General features: G+C 36.9%; 1 protein-coding gene across 1 annotated transcript; it reads left to right on the forward strand.

Moving 5' to 3' along the window:
* The first annotated feature begins 3,613 nt into the window (after window positions 1-3,613).
* Window positions 3,614-6,974, forward strand: LOC143530138 (uncharacterized). The gene is made up of 4 exons (XM_077025758.1): window positions 3,614-3,671; window positions 5,540-5,634; window positions 5,729-5,988; window positions 6,081-6,974. Exons 1-4 carry the CDS (start codon window positions 3,642-3,644, stop codon window positions 6,887-6,889), a joined length of 1,194 nt encoding a protein of 397 aa, XP_076881873.1. The 5' UTR covers window positions 3,614-3,641; the 3' UTR covers window positions 6,890-6,974.
* Window positions 6,975-24,762: the final 17,788 nt, after the last annotated feature.

The following is a 24,762-nucleotide window of genomic DNA, read 5'->3' on the forward strand; positions in this document are numbered from 1 at the left end:
GGAGCGCCCTCCCGTTCTTGAACGTCATCGCGATGGGGACGACGCGAGCGGAGATGTAGAAAAACTCTCGCTTCCAAGACCGAAGACTGCGCTCGGTAGCGCAGATCTTCAACCCCTTGATCCGAGTGACCAGGGTATACCAACCCTGGATGCACCTCCAGGAGTAGAAGGTCATCAGGCGGTCGACGCGGGGCTCGATGCCCAGAATGCAGCACACCCATTCAAAATGGCGAACCTTAGCAATCGCCATAGGGTGGACCTCCGTCAAATGCACACCGTGTTTCTCCAAAACACGGTATACGAACTTCGTTAATGGGAATATGAGATTCCCATTAAAGAATGAGGCATAAACCCATATCTTGCCCTTAGGGGCATCGTACACCGTCTGGTGGGGCTCCGGAAACTCAGGCTCGTAAGGATCGAGCATGAACTTCTTGACGATATAGTGGTATAAATCGACAGAAAGAGTACACTGGCACTCGCCAGCAGTACTATTATCGTCCTTATCAGACGTGGACGTCGGGTTCTCGAGGTATACATCGGACTCCTCGACGTTAACCTCGGGATCATGTGTAGAAGACATTTTTTAGATGTTAAAGAGAGCGATTTCAGGAGAATGCTCGACGGAAAAGTTAGAGTATTCGCCGGAAATCGCTTAGAAGAAGAAGAGTGAAGTGAAGGTATGGGATGAGATGCACCCTCTACCCCCTTATATACTCATCGCAATGAATGCGATGAATTTAATGCGAACGAGAGAGAGAGCGCAGGTGCAATGAAACGGCGACACGTGTGGATAAAGCAAGCTGGCAACAGGTGTCAGAATGGCGCGTGACGTGAAACTCGCGCCCACGCGCCTGAAAAAGCGTCCTGATTGACCACATGCTGTCACGTCGTCATAACTTCCTGCACGTCCTGAAACCGTCAGAAGACGCCAACGTCCCTTCAGCCGTTTAGACTGTCCTTATCCTTTCACCAACTCTTCGAATTTTAGAAAGATTCAAAAAGATTCAAAAATAAGAGTGAATATACCCCCTTGGAAAGCAAGAAACCATAAGACAAGTGCGGGTACAGTGTCAAGGCGAAACCCTTCACGTATTTAGCACTTGCAGGGAATTGAAGCCAAGATACCTTGGAAAACAAGGAACCGTAAGACAAGTGCGGGTACAGTGTCAAGGCGAAACCCTTCACATACTCAGCACTTGCAGGGAATTGAACCCAAGAAGGATCTTATGGGCCATGCTTGCGGAAAGAGAAATAACACCTCCGCATGGCGGGAACGTTGAGAACTAGATTGTTTGAAGCTTCAAGGTGGAATTGGTGGTTTAACATAACTGATCACTATGTCCAAAACTACCAAAACCTCGTGAAGAATCTATACAAGTGAAACTCAACGCTCCCGACTTGCGAAGAGATTAAACACCTACCCGCATCATAACCAAAGATCAGGCAGAAAAGTCGGAATTTCTGCAAGTGACATTAGGAAAACTGCGGGAAGAATCCCCACGGAAAACCTTAAAAAACAAAAACCCCTCTTTAAAACCCCTTGCTTAAAGTCCAAAAGTTCACCTCACTTATTAACAATTCATGAGAAGAACAATGGACTGGGGGGACTTGAAGAGGTAGGTCCCCGCAATGCCCAGTTGGACCCGCACGACACACCTTGAAGAGGTACGCCTGCGCAAAGACCAGCTGGTTCCGCAGGACCCACCATGCTCAGAGATGAAGACCTTACACGCAGTAAGCCAGCTGTTCCCGCAGGAAAGCCTCCCTTGGTACAGTACCCTACCTGTTCCCGCAGCTGTGGGTACAAGCCAAGAAGGAAGGCTACCCGAACTAACAGTAAGGCTACACGCGTAAGGTACTAACTCATACTTGTTTAGAATCTTCGTGAGCTAGTCGGAAGAATACGTGGAAAAAACCGGGTTGTTGGTTTAATTGTTAATGGGGATGTCTCCATATTGTGAATTCGGGGGATTTTCATTGAGGTTTAAATACTGAAGTTTTGTTTCTTTTTTTTTGATATAAATACCGTAATTTGTTTTTTTGCTGTTGGATGGTATACTGTAATTTGTTTTTGTGCTGTTGGATGGTATTCTTCAGTCTGTATTTGGATATAAATACTGCTTTTTAGCACTTAGCTAATAATAGTTGAATAGTTATACATCTCCACACTTCATGAAAAGTTATAATATATTTATATTTTCTTCTTTAAAATAAAGATCATTTTTTACTTTAATGTTCCATATTTAGAAACTATAAGAACCCTTTTACACCCTAAAACCATATAACTCCATTCCCAAAGTGACTGTTGCTTTATCTTAAACACTGTTGGTTTTTGGAATCCATTTCCCCTTAAATACAATGAAGTAACGTATATAAAAAACAATCTTTTTACATATTTTTGATACGATTAAAAACCTCTTTTGCAAATTCCTTAATAACTCGTCAGTTTTGATTTGTCATCAAAAAGTGACGGAGCCGACAGGTTTGGGTCAAACTTTGCCCAGGGCAACAGGATTTGACCATGTGGCTCTTTATGATTGGATGTTAAAACCCGTCGGCACGATTACAAATGTGTCGGAGCTATGGTTTTTGCTAGGGACGAAATGGGAATATTTGAAAACCGAGGGACATTATGGAAAATTAACCATTTAAGTCCGCGGAACCCATACCCTGTTCCCAACTCAACTTATTTTCGGCCATATTTTTTATTGTATTGTTTTTCTCTCTCAAAATAAGCAGCTTTTTTTTTTTTTTTTTTTATGAAAACACCATTTTGTTCCCATGAAAGTAATTGGAGTGATGATGGAATATTTTCTTCTATTAAGTTAATTGATATTTAATATTATATTTAATTGCATACGATTTGTGGGTAAACTTTCAAATGGATTATTATCTATTTTTCTATATAAAAAAAGGTTAATAATTAAGATGATGTCTAAGACCAAATTTGCCCAAGGTAATAATTAAGATGATGTCTAAGAAACAAAGGAACCAAAACATCACAATAGAATAAGAAGATACACAAAATTACAACATATGTTGGTGGTTTGATCTGGCACCAAGCCAAAACATGGGTCCTCCTTTATTCTCTTCACGATTAAAATCCAGAGCACGATTAAAATCCAGAGAAAACATTTATGATTAAAAATCATATCGCTTCTACATTTCCAAACACCCAGATATAACAAATTAGAATATTAAAAAAAAAGGCGATGCATCGGCAAATTCGGCCAGTATCATTTTGATTCGTAATGACACTACGAATCATGACTTTAATCCTGAGTTCGAACCTGACAGGGGCGAGAGTTTACGTATTCCATCCGGTGCCACGATTAAAAAATATTTTTTTTGGTAAGGTACGACGGTCGAGGAGTCGACATTTGGACATAACCTCAAACATGTTAGGTTTACACATGAGATCCTCTCCTGTTAAAAAAAAGTTGTAAACACCAAGAACAATATTAACACTCGTATAACTTATGGCAATTATTTTTTTTAAAACGACATTCATTCGGTTGGTAAAACTCGCTTGTTACGTTTGCGAGTCGTCACAAATTCTGTTTGCATTAGTTAACATTCCATGATGGTACTGGAAATATTTCAATTACACAGCTAACTGAACAAGACCTAGGGTTTCAATGGCGGTTCTATTTAACAAGTTTCAACAGGTAATTCGTTCTTTAATCTTGTTAATTTCACATTTGATCTGTAACGGCGTACTGTATTCGTTAATTTCCGTGAAAAATTAAGGTTTTTGAGCTCAATAGTTAAATTCAGAGTATAATTTGCTGATTTGTTGCTTATAAACTGTTGTAATGTTAATTAAGTTGCAATTAGGTTTGAGTTTTGTTGTGAAGTAGGTTTTTGTTGGATCATATCATTTTGTTATACGAGAGCTCGAGCTTGAGCTCGGCTCGTTTCAAGATCTTTTTCTAAAGCTTGAGCTTGGCTCGGCTCGTTTATTATTCATTAATTAATTTATATACAGTTTTTTATTTTTATATATTTTGAGTAAACCTGTAAACGAGAATAAGCTCAGCTCGAGCTTGTGTGCAGTACCTTAAACGAGGCAAAGCTCGGATCGTGATCGGTTGTGTAGTGTGAAATTAATACCATATAATTAACATCCAAAGTATATTTTGCCGATTGTATACTTATAAGCTGTTGTAATGTTATTTATATGTTTGAATTGTTGACTGATTTGTTATTAGGTTTGTGATTTTTGTGAATTGTGTGTTTTGTTGGATCTGGACTGAATTTAGTTAAGCTGTTTCAGGGGTGCACATGAGCCTATCCCGAGCTTGACGAGGTTCATTTTGAATTGGCGAGAGCTCGAGCTGGGCTCATGAGTCGTTTTTTCAAGCTCGGGCTCAGCTCGTTTATTATTTATTAATAATTAATTTACGTACATTTTTAGTATTTTTGTATATTTTGAGAGAACTTTAAACGAGGGTAAGCTCGGCTCGAGCTCGTGTGCAGTTCTTATTGTATTTGTCAATTTCCGTTAGAATAGGGTTTCTGAGCTCAATTGTCAAATTCACAGTTAATTTGCTATTGTTTGGTTATTAACTGTTGGGATGTTAATTTATGTATGAATTGTTAACTGATTTGCAATTAGGTTTGACTTTTGAGATGTTTGTGAATTAGGTGTTTTGTTGGATCTGGATTGAACTAAGTTGTTTTAGCTGTGAAAATGATTGTGAATGTGCAGTTAGGTTACTTTGGACTAGAGATTATGATATGAATTTGAACTTGTAGAGGAAAAAATGGTCACATAAATAGGATTTTGCAACATGTACCGTGAAACCAGGGGTGCAAACGAGACCAAAGTTGCCTCATTTTGATTTACAAGAGTTCGAGCTCGACTCGTGGGTCGTTTTTTCAAGCTTGGCTCGTTTTGTTAGTTATTTTATATACAGTTTTTTTTTATTTTTATATATTTTGAGAAAACCTTAAATGAGACTAAGCTTGGCTTGAGCTCGGTTGTGGAGTGTGAAATTAATACATAGAAGTCCAAAAGAGCTTAAATGTAAAAATACACAAGGCTCAAGCTCGGGCTCGATAACTAAGCGGACTTTATTCAAGGCTCAGGGTCAGCTTGTGCCCAATAAAGCTCGACTCGTTTCGAGCCTTTTGTCGATCTGATCTAGAGTAGCGCGTGAGTGGCTCGGCTCATTTGCACCCCTAACCATGATCAGAATGATTGTCTGCTAGCTTGAATATTAAGAAAATTCACATTTCATTTAACACAAGCACATACTTTGTGATATTGGCAAGGTGTTGAGTTTGTTTCTATTTTATGCTTAAAGGTAGAATAAGAATCATGAATAGCGTCATGGTTTAAAAAGTGTGCCTTGAGGCGATCTAAAACCGCCTTAGGGCCCTTGTACATGTGGGTTAAAGTTAGGGTGTGTAGGAGGTTGATCTGTAAAAATGACCAAAATGATGAAGTGATTATGAATGGTTGTACATAAGCCTTATTGGTTGTACATATAGCATGTCATTTAGTGTTAATCTGCTGCAACTTTTTTTGTAGTTTGTGTCAACACTTGCCAAAAGCCCGACATTTGCAAAAGATCCAAGACGCCTTCAGTTTGAAACAGACATAAATCGGCTCTTTCTATATACGAGGTTATGTTATTTAAAAGTCATACATAATATACATGATTCTTTTATTATAATGTGTGTGATGCAAGATATTGATTTTTAAATATGATGTTTGCAGCTATAACCGTGTGGGGAAAGATGCTGAAGAAACCGATATAGAGGAGATCATAAACATGGCAAGTAAATCTGACTTGGCAGATCAAGAAAAACAGGTTCAAGAAAACATTCATTCTCAAATTACAAACTTTTGCACATTTATGGATAATATTCTTCTTCCTGAAACAAAATCCCATGATGAAACATCTCAAAAACACCCCACTCGCTGGAGCGGCCTTAGTCTTGCAGTTGGTCAAAACGCCCCACCGAGCACGAAACTTGGTAATTTTTTACTTAAGCTTTCAGCTTTAAATATTATAACTATAATAAGCTGTTCTGTTACAATTTTATTAATGATGATATTTTCAGCACAGATATCCCCGAGACAAAACCGTTGACTTTTGCAGAGTCAAGTCAAAGGTTAAAAGATCTAATGGGCTACACCCTTGAGCTCAAACAGTCTCAAATTCCCCATGAACAAGCGGGTCGAGGTTTATTCGTAGATGGTGAAGCGGATGTCGGCTTGGTGATAGCACTCTACCCAGGTGTCATATACTCTCCTGCATATTACCGTTATATCCCTGGATACCCGAGAGTCGATGCACAAAACCCTTATCTTATAACTCGTTACGATGGGACCGTAATTAACGGTCAACCTTGGGGTACGGGTGGTGAAACCAGGGAACCTTTGTCTAGTGTTTATCGGTCCAACCCGAGTGAACCCCCTTCTGAGACGGGGTCTGATCGGGTGTGGAAGATGTTAAGTAAACCATTAGAAGGGTCACGTTTAGGGTTCAACGGTGAGGTTTTGGAGAGAAGAAATCCGTTAGCGTTAGGTCATTTTGCAAACCACCCTGCTAAGGGTATGGAACCTAATGTTATGGTTTGCCCTTATGATTTTCCTTTGAGTGAAAAGGGTATGAGAGCTTATATACCAAATGTCGTATTCGGGGGTGTAGAGGAAGTGAAAATGAAAAGATTTGGGAGTTTTTGGTTTAAGTCACGGGGCGAGTCAAACGATGGTCAACTGACGGGTCCGGTTATGAAAGGTCTTGCACTTGTTGCCACTAGGTTGATATCTAATGAAGAAGTTTATTTGAATTATAGATTAAGTAATTCAAAGAGAAGACCTTATTGGTATACTCCTGTTGATGAGGAAGAAGATAGAAGAAGATGGAGCTAAACAAAACAAAGGATTTCTATTTTTATTTTTATTATTTTTTTAATGTTTGTTTTATTGTTTAATAATAAGAACTAGAATGAGCAGTTTTGGATATTTAGAAACAAAATATTATAATTGTTATGATGTGGTTTATTCACTTTCTAAGACAAGTGATTTTTGACTTGGTTATGTTTTTCTATTGTTTTATTTACATTTTAGAATTGATTATCCAATGTGTTGTAACATGCATCAATCTAAAAAAGAAAATTGTAATTAAATTGTAAATAGCCAATAGATTATCTAAATCTCATTTTCTATTAAAAATGGTTATTTTCGACGAGTGTAAAAATATAAAAAAAATGTTAACAAAGTGTGGTTCTTGTGACTAAGTGTACCAACCACTCTACCTTGCGTGATTTGCTGCATGTGACCGGGTGTACCAACCACCTCACATGTTGCATGTGACGGGGTGTACCAACCACCCCACTTTGTGTGACTTGATACATGTGATCAAGTGTACCAACCACTCAACCTTGTGTGACTTTACAACCCAATTTTGGCCTGTTTGACCAACCTCTTTGATTCTTGCAAAAACAAATATGGTATGCGTTTATAGTTGTCTAAATGGTAAAATATTTTCGACCGAAAATGTTATCGAGCATAATATGCCAGAAATTCTAGGCTTATGTTCATTCCTATATCTCATATGTCTCGCTTTATAAATAAACTGTTCATTTATTTTTTAGACAATCTAGGATTACTTATCTAAACTTGTAATATGACGCCTAGCCGCACAACATTTGTAATAAGCAATCGTAGTTGAGCGGTTGTATTTGTTAACTCAACGGATACATGGTGTAAGTGCATTGGCAAGAGGAAGTTGTCAGTTCAAATGAGTCGTCTGCTCAACTACGATTGCTTATTAAAAAGATGAGGGGGTTAATTAGTATATTATGAAACGATGGAGGGTTAATGTGTAATATTGTATAAATTTTTTTGTGTTTGAATTAGACAGACCGAACGAACACGAAGAAGGCATGTTATTTTTTTAAAAAATTTGTTTATAATATATTAATAAGAGGTATATGTGCGTTAACGAATGTATTTTTTGATTTATTTCCAGTACCATCATGAATGTAACTAATGCAAACCGAATTTGTGTCGACTCGCAAACGTAACAAGCGAGTTTTACCAACCAACTGAATGTCGTTTTAAAAAAAAATAATTGTCATAAGTTATACGAGTGTTAATATTGTTCTTGGTGTTTACTATTTTTTTTTAACGGGAGAGGATCTCATGTGTAAACCTAACATGTTTGAGGTTATGTCCAAGGTCGACTCCTCGACCGTCGTACCTTACCAAAAAAATACATTTTTTAATCGTGGCACCGGATGGAATACGTAAACCCGCGCCCTTGTCAGGTTCGAACTCAGGATTAAAGTCATAATTCGTAGTGTCATACGAATCAAAATGATACTGGCCAAATTTGTCGTTGCATCGCCTTTTTTTAATATTCTAATTTGTTATATTTGGGTGTTTGGAGATGTAGAAGCGATATGATTTTTAATCATAAGTGTTTTCTCTGGGTTTTAATCGTGGAGAGAATAAAGGAGGACCCAAGTTTTGGCTTGGTGCTAGATCGAACCACCAACATATGCTGTAATTTTGTGTTTCTTCTTATTCTATTGTGATGTTTCGGTTCCTCTGTTTAGCTTGTTAGTGGGCTAAACTTTGGGTCTTATTTATAATATGTGGTCGTTCAAAAAAAATCTACTGTTGTTAAAAATAAAACAAAAAACACAACTCATGAAGGAGACAAGAAACTTAAATTGTAGAATGCCTCTCAAGACACAAAACACTCTTTTGTAGTTAAGCTTATGCAACTTTTTTGTGAAAGTGCGGCAAGCCCGGATGCATAATGTATCAAAGCATGTCATTTGCACATCATGCATATTGGGCAAATTTGGTCTTAGAATTTCATCTTAATTATTACCTTTTTTTTATATAGAAAAATAGATAATAATCCATTTGAAAAGTTTATCCACAAATCGTATGCAATGAAATATAATATTAAATATCAATTAACTTAATACGAGAAAATATTACATCATCATTGGAACATAATGGTGTTTTCATCCAACGAGAAAAAAAAACTTATATTAAGAGAGAAAAACAGTAAAATAAAAAAAAGGGCCGTAAATAAGTCGAGTTGGGAACATAGTATGGGTTTTGTGTGGGTGGGGTGGGGGGTGGGGGGTTTACAACACAAATGGTTAATTTCTCATAATGTCCCTCGGTTTTCAAAGATTCCCATTTCGTCCCTAGCAAAAACCATAGCTCCGACACATTTGTATTTGTGCCGACGGGTTTTAACATCCAATCATAAAGAGCCACATGGTCAAATCCCGTTGTCCTGGGAAAAGTTTGACCCAAACCTGTCGGCTCCGTCACTTTTTGATGACAAAACAAAACTGACGAGTTATTAAGGAATTTGCAAAAGAGGTTCTTAATCGTATCGAAAATATGTAAAAAGATTTTTTTTTATATCTTACTTCAGTGTATATAAGGGGAAGTGGATTCCAAAAACCAACAGTGTTTAAGATAAACCGGCACAAAACAGTATACCATCCAACAGCACAAAAATTGGCTTGTTGGGTCAAGAGTTTGACCCAAATGAGGAGATTTGACCTAATTGAAGAATATTGAAGATTGGAATCTTCTCAACCTCCTCAGAAACTGCTAAGTATTGAACCCGGGTACACCTTGGACTTTCGAGTAAGCTTTTACTTTGCCGAGTACGAGATTTTGCCTTCCAGGCACGGTTTACTTCAAATAATCTTCTTAAGTGGATATCCGAGCAAGGTATGCTTTTTGGAGATTTCCGAGTAAGGTTCATCTATTTGGCATATCCGAGTAAGGTTCACTTTGTCAAGCAGGGTTGTTCTTCAAGACCAAGTATTTTACTCTTCCGAGTAAGGTATGGTCAACCAAGTCCAAGAAGCCAAGTAATTGGAAGACCGGGCAAGGTATTATTTAATATTTATGGTCCGAGTATACTTGATGAGTTGTTAGAATATCTCTAAGTTATATCGAGTAAGGTTCTGCTCGAGTAAGGTTTGTACTCCCGAGTACGCCTTATCAATAAGTTATTCAACTAACAAAGAGCCGAACAGGATCATAGAAGAACAAGGTTGCTCGTGAGGATTTGTCGAGCAAAGTTTGATAAGTGCAAGAAGATTGAAGTCTACTCGGTGAATATTTTACTTGGTAAAATATTTTCTAAGTAAAGTCTACCCGGAAACTGATTCCGAGTACATTTCGATGTTTACCAAGTCTGAAGGAAGGCCGAGTACACTGCGTACTCGGAGACTGAAGTTTAATGAAAAGCTTACCCGAAAGACTTGTTTTACACTTAGTATATTTTTGAATATGTAAATTGAGTATGTACTATCGGATAGGGTTTCTAGAAGGAATGACAGCCTGTCTTAGGTTGGCAGGCCTATAAATAGAATAATTAGGGCACGCCGCCAAAAAAAACGGAGATAATACGAGAGACAGAGTGGATAAGACCGACACATTAATTAAGAGAATATTTTGTGTGTGACGGCTGTCCTAGGATTCCTCCTAAACCCTAATCGATTATCCTTTTGTATGATTAACGTTATATAAATGGAAATCTTTTGAGTGAATCCTTCGTGTGTCTTCGTATATTGAATATTCATTGCAACCATATGTTTGTTATTGATTCCGCCTTTAACAAACGGTCATCTTTCTAAATATAGTAAACCGTCATTAACTCTCTTGTCAACACGATTAATTTTGTGTGAGTTATGACATGATTGATTAAGATCCGATTCGAAACGACCATCATATTTTGGGACCTGACAAGTGGTATCAAAGCCTGTTGCTGCTATTTTTAGAAAGATTGTTGCTGATTAAGTTTTGAAGAAGAATGACGTAAGTAGAGCACTGTTCGATTGATTTGTGACGTCAGAGGCTCTGTTCTTCATTTTTCTTCCAGATCTACAAGTTTTAGGTGTTTTCTTTTCCTTATTTCACTTAAATCTTTGATTTTTATTGTTGAATCTTGTTCTATTCATCTCAGACACCTCAGATCTAAGAATTTATTCTCAGATCTGATTATTTTACTCTATTTTCGATAAAAGCTTAACTTTTGTTTTAAGAAAATGTCTGGATATGAGGAACAAGAGGTGTCTACTAATAAGATACCTAGATTGTATGGTCAGGAGAACTTTACTAAGTGGAAAGTGCTTTTTGAGGCTGCTGTTTGTTATAATGATGTGGATATGTGGAATTCTATCAAGAATGGACCACAAGCTGCAGTTGAAGAAGGTGCTAATGCAAACGCTATTGCTGCTGTCAGAGAGAGAATGAGAAAAGTTGATGACAGAGCATTGGCTATGCTCAAACTTGGTCTCTCTTGGGAAATCCTCACAAAGGTTGCACATCATCAAACTGCTAAGGCAATGTATGATGCAATCCTTGAGATGTATGAAGGGAACACTGAATTGAAGAACATTAAGAAGCAAAGACTGAAGCAACAGTTAGAAAGATTCAAGTATAGAGATGGTGAAAGGTTGAAGTCAATACTAGAACGTTTTCTGAGTATTGTGAATGAGTTGAGAACAACTGACTATGTAATGACTGACTTTGATTTAAATACAAAGTTGCTCAACTCAATGCCAAAAGAATGGTATACTGCTTGCAAATTCATCATTCAAAAGCAAAATTTCAATGAATTGAAATTGGATGATGTAGTATGTTTTCTTCAAGCTGCTGAACTTGAAATGATTGAGAATGAAATGATCAAGGAAGATAAACCAAGTTTCAATATGTCAAATGGTTTAATTGCTCCAATGGGGAATCTTACAACAAAGAATCAACAACAAATTCCCATCATTGAAGAACCAAGTGATCACAACAATGAGACTGCTAGGTCTTTCATTGGAGGTGGTTCAAGCAATCAAAGTGGTCAACAGAGATTTAATGTTCAATTGATTGATGATGATTCAGTTCCTGTAGGAAATGGAAATTCTCAAAGTGCTGGTGCAGGGCATGTTCAAGGGAGTGAGGCACAAGCCCTAATGTCTATGTTCACTGAGTCCTACAATGCATTTGTGGCCAAAAACATGATTCACACAAGTGTAGTGCAGGATGATTTGGAACAAATAGATGCTGATGACCTTGAAGACATGGATCTCAAATGGCAAGCTGCAATGTTGGCATTAAGAAGCAAGAGACTGTACAACAGAACTGGTAGATCACTAGTTTCTGGTCCAAATGAGAGAATAGGATTTGATAAGTCCAAGGCTATCTGCTACAACTGTCAACAGCCTGGACACTTTGCAAGAGAGTGCAATTTGCCAAGGAACTTTCAAGTCAGTCAGTTCCAACAGCCTAGAAACCAACAACAATACCAGCAGAATGTGCATAGAAACAACAACCAGCAGAACTTCAACAATAACCAAGGATTCAATCCCAACAACAACAACTTCCATCCAAACAACAACTTCAATCCCAATTTTAATAACCACTATCAGCCTCAGATGAACAACCAGCAGGGAATGAATCAGAATCAAGTATATCAAATGAACAACAATTAGAATCAAGCTGTTCAAATCCCTGCAACTCAAAACATTCCAGCAAACCAAAATCAACCAAGAAATCAAGGCAATGTGGCAGTAACTACTCAGCATGAGGGAAGCTTTGACTGGAGTAACCTTGAGGAAGATATAGCAGATGATATCAGAAGAGCTAATGTGGCATTCATGGCCATAGACTCTGCATCTTCATCTAAGGTACATTCTGATCCTAATGCTGATTTACCTAAACTTGTCAATGAATTAAAAGAAAAGATTGGTAAGTTGGAAAGTGAGTGTTTTAAGAAGCAAAGCATTATCAATGCTTATGAGGCAAGTGAGATTGTTAGTGAAGAAAGAATGAAAAGTTTGGAAGAGGATTGTATGAATAGCTATAGAGCTCAGACAAGATTCACAACAGAAATCAGTGGGTTGAAGAAGATGGTGATTGATGAAAAGGTGCTGAATACAAAGCTGCAAACTGAAAATGAATTCCAAAAGAACTTAGTTTCAACTGGAAACACTTGTGGAATTCTGAATAAAGTAAAAGAAGATTAAAAGTACAAGGCTGTTCCACCACCATTCAACAACAACTTTATGCCTAAAGTTGACAAAGAAAAGAGAAGTGCTTATCTACAACAATTCAAAGATGTGTTTCAAGACAAAGAAGATGTTGCAGATTTGTACAAAAATGTTGAGGTGAGTAAAGATGGTGAATTTGTTATGAAGAAAGAAATGAAAGAGGAAAAGTCAATTGGAGTTCAAGTCTCTGAAGATGACTTTGATTCAGATGAATTAGATCAAGATGATCTAAGTGATTTGAGTGATCAAATCACTGAAAAAGAAATTCAAGCTGCTGAAAAAGGAAGAAAATATAAAAAGCCTGAATCTGTTGATCAACTTCCAAAGTATCCTCCAGTTACACATAAAATGAAAAGAATGAATGAGCAAATTAAGAGAGAACATGTTTCGTTTGACATTGGTGAAAAGAAGAATGTGAGTTACAATGCTGTCAGACCTCCAAGCAAAAAGTTTTTGGAGAAGTTAGAAAAGAAAAAGAAGGTAAATAAGAAAGAAATGAATATAGAATATTTTACTCCTATTTATCCTATCTTTTCAAGTGTTGAAGACTTTGATGTGGGAGAGGTAGAGACTGTTGAGGAATATGAAAGAAGGAAGTCAAGATATAGAGAGAATGAAGATGATCAACCACTAAACTTGAAAAAGGTTGTCTTTGTTAAAGGGAATGTGGAAAGAAATGACATCAGAATGGCTGAGTTTGTACCATTCTCAATTGATTATGACAATCTGAAAAACAAAAAGACAATTGGTGTAAGAGAGCCCAAACCAAGTGAACGATTCAGGAAACCACAAGAACATGAGATGTTCAAAAGAAAGGTGTGGTGTAGAAAGTGTGATGAATATGGACACCATACTGATTCATGTAATGAGAGACTCAAGTTTCAGCCATTCCATGTCCCAAATGGAACAAAGTTTGGTCAAGACTTTGTTTTGTACAAAGAGAAGTATGCAATGTATTTGGGAAAGGGAAAAGTGAATAGAAAAGAGATAAGAGTTGAAGTGAATGGTGAGACAAAGAAGAAGATGCATATGACTGAAAATGTGAAAAGAAGTAAATCACCTCAGAAGCAAAAGCAGGTGAAAAGGGAAAACCAGTCATTGAAATTCACCAAGAATACTCATTCAGTCAAGTCTGATGAGTCACAAGAATCATCAGGCAGTGAGAATTCAAAAAGAAAAGCTGTATATCAAAGAAAGAAACAAGCTGTACTCACTGGTGATGAAAAGTTCTTGTTGAAACATGGATATGAACCACAAGGTTTCACATGGAAACCCAGAACTGGAGCTAAAGTTGAAGCTGTAACTGATGTAAGAGACTTCTCAGAATCTAAGGACTATGTCTTACAAGAAAAGAGAACTGCCTCAGTTGAGCTTGACAATTCAGCTTCACTTGTCAAGACACCAAGAGAGTGTGGGTATGAAACTGACCATTCAGACAACTTAGAGATCACTCATGAAGATCCTGAACCTACTACACTCACTTCCCAAGCTGCCACTAAAATTGACACTGATAAGTTGCAAGTTGAAGAAGCTTGCATCTCATCACTAAACTAATCAAATTTCTCTTTGTGCAGGAACATGCCACTCCATTGAATGATATATGGTATATGGATTGTGGTTGTTCTAGGCACATGACTTGTGACAAGAGGTCACTTGTGAATTATGTAGAGAAGTATGAGGGTCCAGTTGCCTTTGGGAGTGATGAAAATGGAGGAAAGATTGTGGGTAAAGGGATATTGACAAATGGGAAGGTGTCTTTTGACAATGTCTTTCATGTTGAGGGACTACAATACAATTTGTTGAGTATATCTCAAATGTGTGATAAGGGTTACAAAGTCAGTTTTGATGATTCTCATTGTTTCATCTTAAAACCTGAGTTTGTGATCCTACCTGAGATGATTATGATGATGGTACCAAGAAATGGCAACTTGTATGAGTTGAATATGAAAGATGCTATTTCAAGAGGTGGTGCATGTTTTGTGTCCAAAGTCACTGAAAATGAGTCTAAATTGCGGCATAGGAAGTTGTGTCATGTGAACTTAAAGAATATGAATAGACTGGTCAAGGGTGAGCATGTGATTGGTTTACCTACAAGAGAATTTAAGTCAGATGATCATTGTGACTCATGTCAGAAGGGAAAACATCACAAGTCTACTCATAAGACTAAGCTCATCAACTCAATTGATCAACCACTTGAGTTACTTCACATGGATCTTTTTGGTCCTGTGAGTGTACCAAGTATTGGAAAGAAAAGATACTGTTTGGTGATCATTGATGACTACTCAAGATATACTTGGGTTTATTTCCTAAGTACCAAAGATGAGACTGCTGAGTTGATTAAAGGCTGTGTCACAATGATTGAAAACAAGCTGAATAAGAAAGTGAAGATGCTGAGAAGTGACAACGGTACTGAGTTCAAGAATGGAGTTATAGAAGAATTTTGTGCTATGAAAGGAATACTTCAACAATTTTCAGCTCCAAGAACTCCTGAACAAAATGGTGTTGCAGAAAGGAGAAACAGAACACTAATAGAAGCTGCAAGAACCATGTTGGCTGATGCTAACTTACCTGTCACATTCTGGGCTGAAGCAATCAACACTGCTTGTTATGTTCAGAACAGAGTGCTTGTGAACAAAAGGCATGATAAAACTCCATATGAGATTTTCAACAATAGAAAGCCTTACATCAAGTTCTTCAAGCCCTTTGGCTGCAAATGTTTCTTACTAAACACTAGAGACTATTTGAACAAGTTTCAAACTAAGTCACTAGACTGTTTCTTTGTTGGATATTCTACTCACTCAAAGGCTTACAGAGTTTATGTGATCTTTCACATGAGTGTAATAGAGTCATCTGACATTATTTTTAATGAGAATCAATTCAACACAGTCAGTGGTGCAGCATGGCTGTTTGATCATGAAAAATTGATAAAGTCATTCAAGATTTATTCTGAATACTTTGATGAAACATTCTACAAGACCAGTGTACTTGAAGAAAATAAGAAGAAAGAACTGGACTTGGAAGAATTGTGGAAGAAAGTTGCTAGAACAGAAAAAGAGTACACTTTTGTGAATAGCTCCACAAACAATGACATTGAACAAGATCAGGAAATGACAAGTCAAGATAGTACTGATGTACAAAATGATCATGTTCATAATGGAAGTGACACATGCAACAAAACAAATGATGAAGAAGCTGCAACAACAGCAAGATTCCAAGACTTGCTTCAAAGTTTGAATCTGGGAACAATGGTGCATCCACTTCAAGACAAACCAATGATGAAGCACCAGAGTTTCATGATGCAGAAGCTGATTTGATCATTGAAGAACCTGAAATCAATGAAACAAATCTTGACATAAATTTGTCTACAAATATGATAATACAAACTCCTACTGTTGAAAAGAATCATCCTGCTAGAAATATCATTGGTGACCTGCATGAAAGAGTAACAAGGAGTCATTCTGAGATAGCTAACATCTATCTGTACTCTTGCTTTCTATCCCAATTAGAACCAAAGAATATTGCTCAAGCTTTAAAAGACAATAGTTGGGTAGAGGCAATGCAAGAGGAATTGGCCCAGTTCAGAGATTTACATGTATGGGATCTTGTAGACAAGCCACATGACAGATATGCAATAGGAACCAAATGGGTGTTCAGAAATAAAAGGGATGAAAGGGGTTTGGTGATTAAGAACAAAGCAAGACTTGTAGCACTGGGATGTCTTCAAAAGGAAGGGATAGACTTTGAGGAAGTGTTTGCACCAGTTGCAAGACTGGAAGCCATAAGGATTTTTCTTGCATATGCTGCCTCAAAGAACATTAAAGTATTCCAGCTTGATGTCAAATCTGCATTCCTTAATGGAAAGATTGATGAAGAAGTGTATGTGACTCAACCACCAGGCTTTGAGGATCCCATGTATCCAAACAGGGTGTATAAGCTAAACAAAGCCCTTTATGGTTTACATCAGGCTCCTAGAGCATGGTATGATGAGTTATCAACTCATTTACTTGAAAATGGCTTCACAAGGGGAGCCATAGACAAGACACTCTTCTACAAAAGACAAGGGTCAGATTTGCTGCTTGTACAAGTCTATGTTGATGATATCATCTTTGGATCTACAAATGAAAATATGTGTTTGGAGTTTGAAGAGGTGATGAAGTCCAAGTACAGCATGAGTTACATGGGTGAAATGAATTTCTTTCTGGGACTACAAGTTCAACAAAAGGATGAAGGAATCTTCATTCACCAAGCTAAGTATGTGCAGGACATTCTAAATAAGTTCAACTGTCATGATTACAAGGCTGCATCAACTCCAATGGACACCAAAGAAAAGATGATAGCTGATGAAAAGGGGGAGCCAGTTGATGAACATGAATACAGAGCCAAGATTGGATCACTGATGTATCTGACTGCAACAAGACCAGATATCATGTTTGCTGTGTGTGTATGTGCTAGGTTCCAATCAAATCCAAAAGTCTCCCACATGAATGCTATGAAAAGAATATTCAGATATTTGAAGGGAAGACCAGACTTAGGGATTTGGTATCCTAAGAACCAATCATTTGATCTGATTGCATACACAGACAGTGATTATGATGGATGCAATATGAGTAGAAAGTCAACATCAGGGGGATGCCAGTTTTTAGGTGAAAGGCTAGTGTCATGGCAATGCAAGAAACAGACCAATGTGTCAATCTCCACTGCAAAAGCTGAATATGTTGCTGCATCTGCCTGCTGTGCACAAGTTCTCTGGATTCAGAATCAGATGCTGGACTATGGTTTGAACTTTCTAAACACCCCTATTCTGATTGATAATACTGCTACATATTTTACTGTTAAGAATCCTGTGCAACATTCTAAGACTAAGCATATTGAAATCAGACATCACTTCATCAGAGATTGTAGTGAAAAGGGTTTGATTGAAATGCAAAGAGTTGATACAAGTGATAATCTGCTGACCTATTCACCAAACCACTTGATAGAACTAGGTTCAACTTTTTGTTGAAAGCCCTGGGGATGATCAACTCTGATGAAATCTGATTAAGGATGTGTGCTTAGTTGTGTACCTCTATGAGCTACTTGAATATTTTAAAAGAGGTCACACATGCTGAATATGTTACTGAATATGTTGCTGAATATGTTGTTTAATATGTTTTGATTATGTCACTGCTTTGATGTTAACTGATAGGTACTTGAGTGACTACTTGTGCAATTTGGTTGACTTTGATGATAATACTTGACTATCTTGTTAACTGATCTGATGTTATAATAAGTAATTAGATCTGTTTAGGTGAGATTAATTGCTTATATAATGTCATGAGTAATCACATGTTTATGATTACTTGAATATGATCCTAATCTGATCTTCTGAAGTTGTTAAGGTAGAATAGACATTGAATGAGATTACAGTCTGTTCTTCTTAATGATGATAGAATGATTAAGATTTGAGTATGAGATGCAACTGTTTGTGTCAAAATGTGTTTTATGTCAAAATTATGTGATTCAATGAAATTTTTAATGAATTTTGCATAAATACTAGATTTTGGTCAAAACATGAGCAAGTTGATTAATGGTGTAGAGATATGATAAGATTATTCAGTTCAAGCTTTTAAGAAGCTTAAAAGAAGGATTTTTAAAGGGAAAGATCTCAAACAGTTGTTTTTGCTGAAAATTATGTCATTTGCCCAGTTGAAAGGACATGCACTTGTGTATGTTTGGTCCTTAAATCTCTATAGATTCAAAGGATAGCCATTGACCTGAAAACTGAATGCATTTGGGGCAATTATGACTTGTTTCTTATTCCTTCACTTAAAACTATGTCAATAACTCTGACTTTGACAGGACATATATTCACATGTATGTTTGGTCCTGTTGATCACTTTTGGTCAATACAGGATAGCCATTAACCTGACAATGAAGAGGTATTGGGGTGATTGAATATTAAACTGTATATTTGGGAAATGATAGTACATTGACTACTTAGCTGATCATATGGAATTAATAGGCTAAAAAGGCCTTAGTATAGTCATTAACATGTATGGTTACTTTCCCATGATGATGTAAAATCTAAGGTGATATAAACATAATGAATATGCTAATCTTTATGTGGAGATGCATAGTTGTTTTGCATGTCTCAAGATAGATCTCTCCGAATGATATGGCAGAAAAGTGATTACCCAGTCATACACAAGCCTGTTGTTATTTGGTCAACCAAAATGAAACATTTTTTATATGACAAAGAACATGCTTTAAGAAAATTTAAGAAAATATCAAAAAAAAAGGGGGAAGAATGAATAAATCAACCAAAAGTTGATAAATTTTTTTAAATATTTTATCAAACAAGAGGGTTACAACAAGAACTACAAAGATGTTGACAAAATCTGTCTCATCTTAAATGAAATGCATGTTGCTAACTGTAAGTCCAACGTTCAACCTCTATATGTTTGAATATCAAAAGTTCAAAAATACAATAAGTTCTATCATAAGAAACTATTTTTGACCAAATACAGGAGGTTGGAGTCAAATTGGGGTGATCTGGGGAAAGCCAAATAAGCTTTGAGAAGAGATATGAGGCATCATAGCACAGTGTTGACCATTATTGCATTATGCTCAAATTGAACCTTAATCATATCACCAAAGAGATGAAAATCATGCTAAGTTTATACCTGCTGTTAACCTATCTAAGTTGTCATAATAATGCTGAGAGTGAAGTAATGAGATAGCTACTTAGTCAATATGATCCCATTCTTGAGATCTTTTCAGTTTATAAAAGAAATTGTTTTGAAGTGAAGTATAACTGAAATTTGATCTCTTAATGCACCATTTGCTCTTAAACTATGTTCTGAAATGATACATAACTTAGAAATGTCTTTGAAAAGTGGTTTAAGTCAAAAAGTGTTGCATTTTGCCTAAAATAGGCTGAATATGTAAGTTCGAGTAAGGTTTGATGATTTCTAATCCTCTCGAGCACAAACTGTTTGAATATGTATTTTCGGGTAAGGTTATTGAATTATAACCTTTCCGAGTACAAAACAGTTGATTATGTCTGAATATGTAAGTTCGAGTAAGGTTGGATGATTTCCAACCTTCTCGAGCACAAACTGTTTGAATATGTATTTTCGGGTAAGGTTATTGAATTATAACCTTTCCGAGTACAGAACAGTTGATTATGTGTGAATATGTTGTTTCGGGTAAGGTTTGACAACTTTCAACCTTTCCGAGTAAGCTTAGTCATTTTTGACTAACATTATGATTTTCGGGCATGCTTTGAAATGTTTGCACTATTGCACTCACTTTCCGAGCAAGCTTGAAGTCTTGAGATGATTATGTGTTGAAATAGCTAACTGTCAACAAGAAATTCTTGTTTCGAGTAAGCTATGCATGTTATATGTTAGCTTCAAGAAAGCTATGCATGTTATATGCTGATTGTGTTGTCAAGCAAACTTTGTGCACTTGAGTGAGTGTACCGAGTAAGCTTTGAGTGAATATGCTGTTAGGAAAGACTTGTTAATCTTTCCGGGCACGCTTAAATGTTACTGTTTAAGTTTGTCATTTTCGGGTATGGTTTGATATGATAAGTTACCTCGTGCAAGGCATACCTGATGTTTGAATGTGGTTATCCTAGCTAGCATTATGCTAACTTAGGATTTTCGAGCAAGCTCTATGAAATTTTAGACTATAGCACACTTAAATGTTTATGTGTTTAATTTCATGTCGAGCATGCTCTTTGATATGTTTGTATATGATTTCTTTGAAATTACAAGTGTTTTCGGGCAAACTTCGTTTACCGAGCACACTTTATATTTCGGGTACACTTGTGTTCCTTTAATATACTTGGTAATTTTCAAAACTCAACTTTACGAGTACACTGTCTGCTAGAATTTGGTTTCGAGCACACTTTGTACTATATGAAAGTTATTCGAGTATAATTAGCACAAGATTATTGTCCGAGCACACTTTACATTTGAAAGAATGCTCGAGCACAATTTTCATACAAGCATACTTGAATGAATGCATTGATTGAATATGTGAGTTAGTATGATGAAATTGTTTAGACTCATACTTGAATGAATACGTTGTTTGAATATGTTAGTGATTGTGATTTTTAGGGTTCATGCTAGATAAGTTTTAATTTGAATTTGAGAAATTTTTTGGGAGGATCTTAATTGATTCTTAGTAAGAATGTTTATTTGATAACTATATTTGATTATTTGTCTTGCGATTTATTTCTCAAGAAATCAAGTATTTCGGGTAAGCTTTCTTCATTATATCTTAACTTTAAATTAATTTACTTGATCGAGCAAGGTTGGAAAAGAGAAGTATTCGGGCAAACTTTATATTCAAAATGAAAATATTTTCGAGTAAAGTTTGACCGAGTAAAGCTGTTAGTAGAAGAAGATCGAGTAGACTTTGGTTAAATTAAATTTTCGAGTAAGGTCTTATGATTTTAAATGAGATTAAATGTTTTTAATATATCAAGTGGATAATGTTACTGGTTGACAGCTAGTAATTCACAAGAAGACAAAAAGCATTTAAAACCCACTTTCAAAATGTATAAAAGAGGGACTTAGGCAAATTTCTTCTACATTATTTCCCTCTATCTCTCTCCTTCCACTGCAAATCTCTCTTACTAAGAAAATTAACCGAATTATCGAATTCAAGATTAATCCAAACCCTAATTTTTATCAGCCACTTATTTCCGACTCGGTAAGCATGAAATTTTATGTTTTCCGATCACGATTAGATTGTGATTGTGACTTGATTATGTATTCGAGTACTAACACTCTGTTTATTTGTTTAGGTTATTAATTTGTCGAAGAACAGGTTCTTGAAGATTTTTATCTTTCTTCTTCATTTTTTATAACTTGAAATTGTCTAAAGTTTTAAACTTTATGTCTAATTTCACTTTGAATATGTTTGTTTATGTTTTACAGATATGGCAGACAACGAGCCGAAGTATATGTTTGAGCCAAAGCACAATATGTGCGCACTACTTCAAGTAACACCAGAGAATGAACCGATGGCTCGGATGATCCTATGGATGGCACGGTCAAACATTAGCTTTGCACTAACTGAATGCCCGATTATATACAGAAATCACTCTTTGGATTTCTGGAGATCAGCAGAGCTTGTTGAAGACGGTAATGAAAGACGAATCGAGGCGACCGTGGCCAGACAAGAGATTCAGATTACTGAAAGGATGATAAGAAGGTGTTTAAGACTGAATGATGATGATCACAATCACATCAGCTTCGATACAAAGCATCTGTTGAAGATTTTCAGAGAAACAATGGGGTATCAAGGAAATGTCCATGAGGGACAGTTTCAGAAGGGTTTATTTCCGATGCTGTACAGATTTCTGATTCACCACATTATTCATGGATTTGCTCCAAGAAAGGGATCATGGACTCTGATGAGCCTTGATCTAGCAAATGCCACCGTTGGTACAATTTTTGATCTGCCATTTAATTTTTCCAAGATGATTTTTGATGGGCTAGTGGGGAATCTGAAGAAACCAGAAAGCAAAAGATTTTTACAGTACCCGAGATTCCTGCAGATCATATTTAATAGCACACTGCATGATTTACCAATAATTGGAACCACCCACAAACTGCAAGATCCCGATGCATACAAGAGAATAAATAATCCTGGTGTTTCTAACAATTTTGATGCAAGTATTCCATTGGAAATTCTGCCATGGTTGTTAAACATGATTTGGCTGTTATGCCTGTACCTGAGCTGAGCTCAGAGGAGGAAGTAGGGAGTGATAATGAGAGTGCTGGAGGAGACTCTGATGATGATGAAGATGGAAATGATGGGGGAGATGGTCTGGATATGGAGATTATGGCACAAGTACAGGGGGAGCAACATGAAGAACTTGAACAACCTATCCCTACACTACCACAATCACCACCACATACTTCACCACATCAAACACCACCTCAATCTTTCAACTTAGAACAACCAGAAACCTCCACACAATCCTCATCCATCACTGAACTACCCACTTATGAACCATTACCTACAACCCCACCCTCAAGCCAACAAGAAAACACACTTCAAAGAAATATTGAACTAATGTTGGAGAATGATGAGTTGAAGAGGAGAGTTGAGGAGGTTAGGGATGAAAATGCTGAGTTGAGTAGAAATAATGAAGAGCTAACAAATGAAAATGAAATGTTGTTAAAAAGGTTAGCTGAAGCTGAACTGATGATTCAAACCCTGAGGCAGGAGCTTGAGAAGAACTCAGCTGCCCCAAAATAGGGGGAGAATATTTATGATGATGTTGTGGGTATGACTGATGCTGAATGTGCTGAAAATATTGATGGTTTGATGAGGATTATGAATGATTATGATGTTAGTGATGAGAATGAAGAAGAGGTGTGTGAAGAGGAAACAAATGATGATGAGAATGTGATTACAGAAGAGTTGACTGATATTGTGGATGAGGAGATGACTGTAGAGAATGTGAATGAGAATGCTACTACTGAGGAACTGATAAACACTGAACCTGAAGATGATCAAGAAGCTAGTTCCAAGAGGGTAGAGCATGATTCGGAATTAGATCAATTGTTCAAAGAAATTGATGATTATGAAACTGGTGATGAGCAAGAAAATGAAGAGCAGTTGAGAAAAAGAAAAAGGCAAAGGAATAGCAACAGAGGATGAGCCTGCTGTATATGTTGAGAAAGATGTATCCTTTGTTGATACTGCTGCCGCTGCTGCTCTTGCTGAGAGAGAAAGACTGATTAAAGAGTCAATGGAAAGGGAAGCAATTGCCCATTCCTTGACGGAAGAAGAGTTGGCACAGCAGGACCTATTGATCAATGAAGCCAATGTAGCAAAAGAAATATTTCAAGATGTGGCAGATCAAGAGGTTATTGAAATACTAGTGAATATGAACAAAACTCAAGAGGTTGATGACTCTTTGAGAAAGGTGGTTAACAAGTTTCAAGAGCAACAAGAGCAGACTGCTGAACCATCAACCAATCTTCACACTGACATGATTATACCTGAAGAGATTGGGGAGTCAATTGCATCTGAAGCTGCTAAGAAATGGGTTGATCAAGTAAAAGAAGACATGAAAAAGAACCCTGCTAGTAAATGGGGAGAAAGAAGATATAAAAAGACCTATCAAAGAAGAAAGAAATCTGCTGAACAGACTGTTGATGAACCAATCAGGGCAATCCTCTTGAAAACACTGAAACCAGGAGAAAAATTACCAGGGGCTCTTGATGTTGATGTCCCTGAGGTTGAGGTTCATGATGTTGATGTTACTGAACCAGAGCATCCTGCCTCTGATGAACCAAATATAGATTCCATGAATGATCTATCAGATGATGGGGAGGATGACTCTGAGGAGTCTGATGGAAAGGGTGATGATCACCCTGATCAAGGAGGTGAGAAAGTTGACACAAGCTCTAATGCTGAGACCCCTCAAGCTGAAATGACTTATATTCAAAGGGGCATAATTGAAATAAATGCAGAGGAAGTCCTAAAGAAGGTTGAGAAAAGAAAGAAAAACACTGAGCACTATAAAACCTTTTTGAAGGTTAGAGGGTATCCTGAAGCTGCTTTAGAAAGATACACTGTTGATCAAATTGAAGATCTGTACAAAAGTGAGAAAGAGATAGTGTCAGAAAAATTTGTTAAAAAGGATGACAGGGTTGAGCTGGAAGAATTAAAGAAGAAATATGATGGAATGTGTGGTTATCT

This window comes from Bidens hawaiensis, unplaced genomic scaffold (assembly GCF_021521415.1).
Source record: "Bidens hawaiensis isolate Kalapana, Puna unplaced genomic scaffold, B.hawaiensis_p1.1 tig00008858_1, whole genome shotgun sequence".
Classification (NCBI taxonomy): domain Eukaryota; kingdom Viridiplantae; phylum Streptophyta; class Magnoliopsida; order Asterales; family Asteraceae; genus Bidens; species Bidens hawaiensis.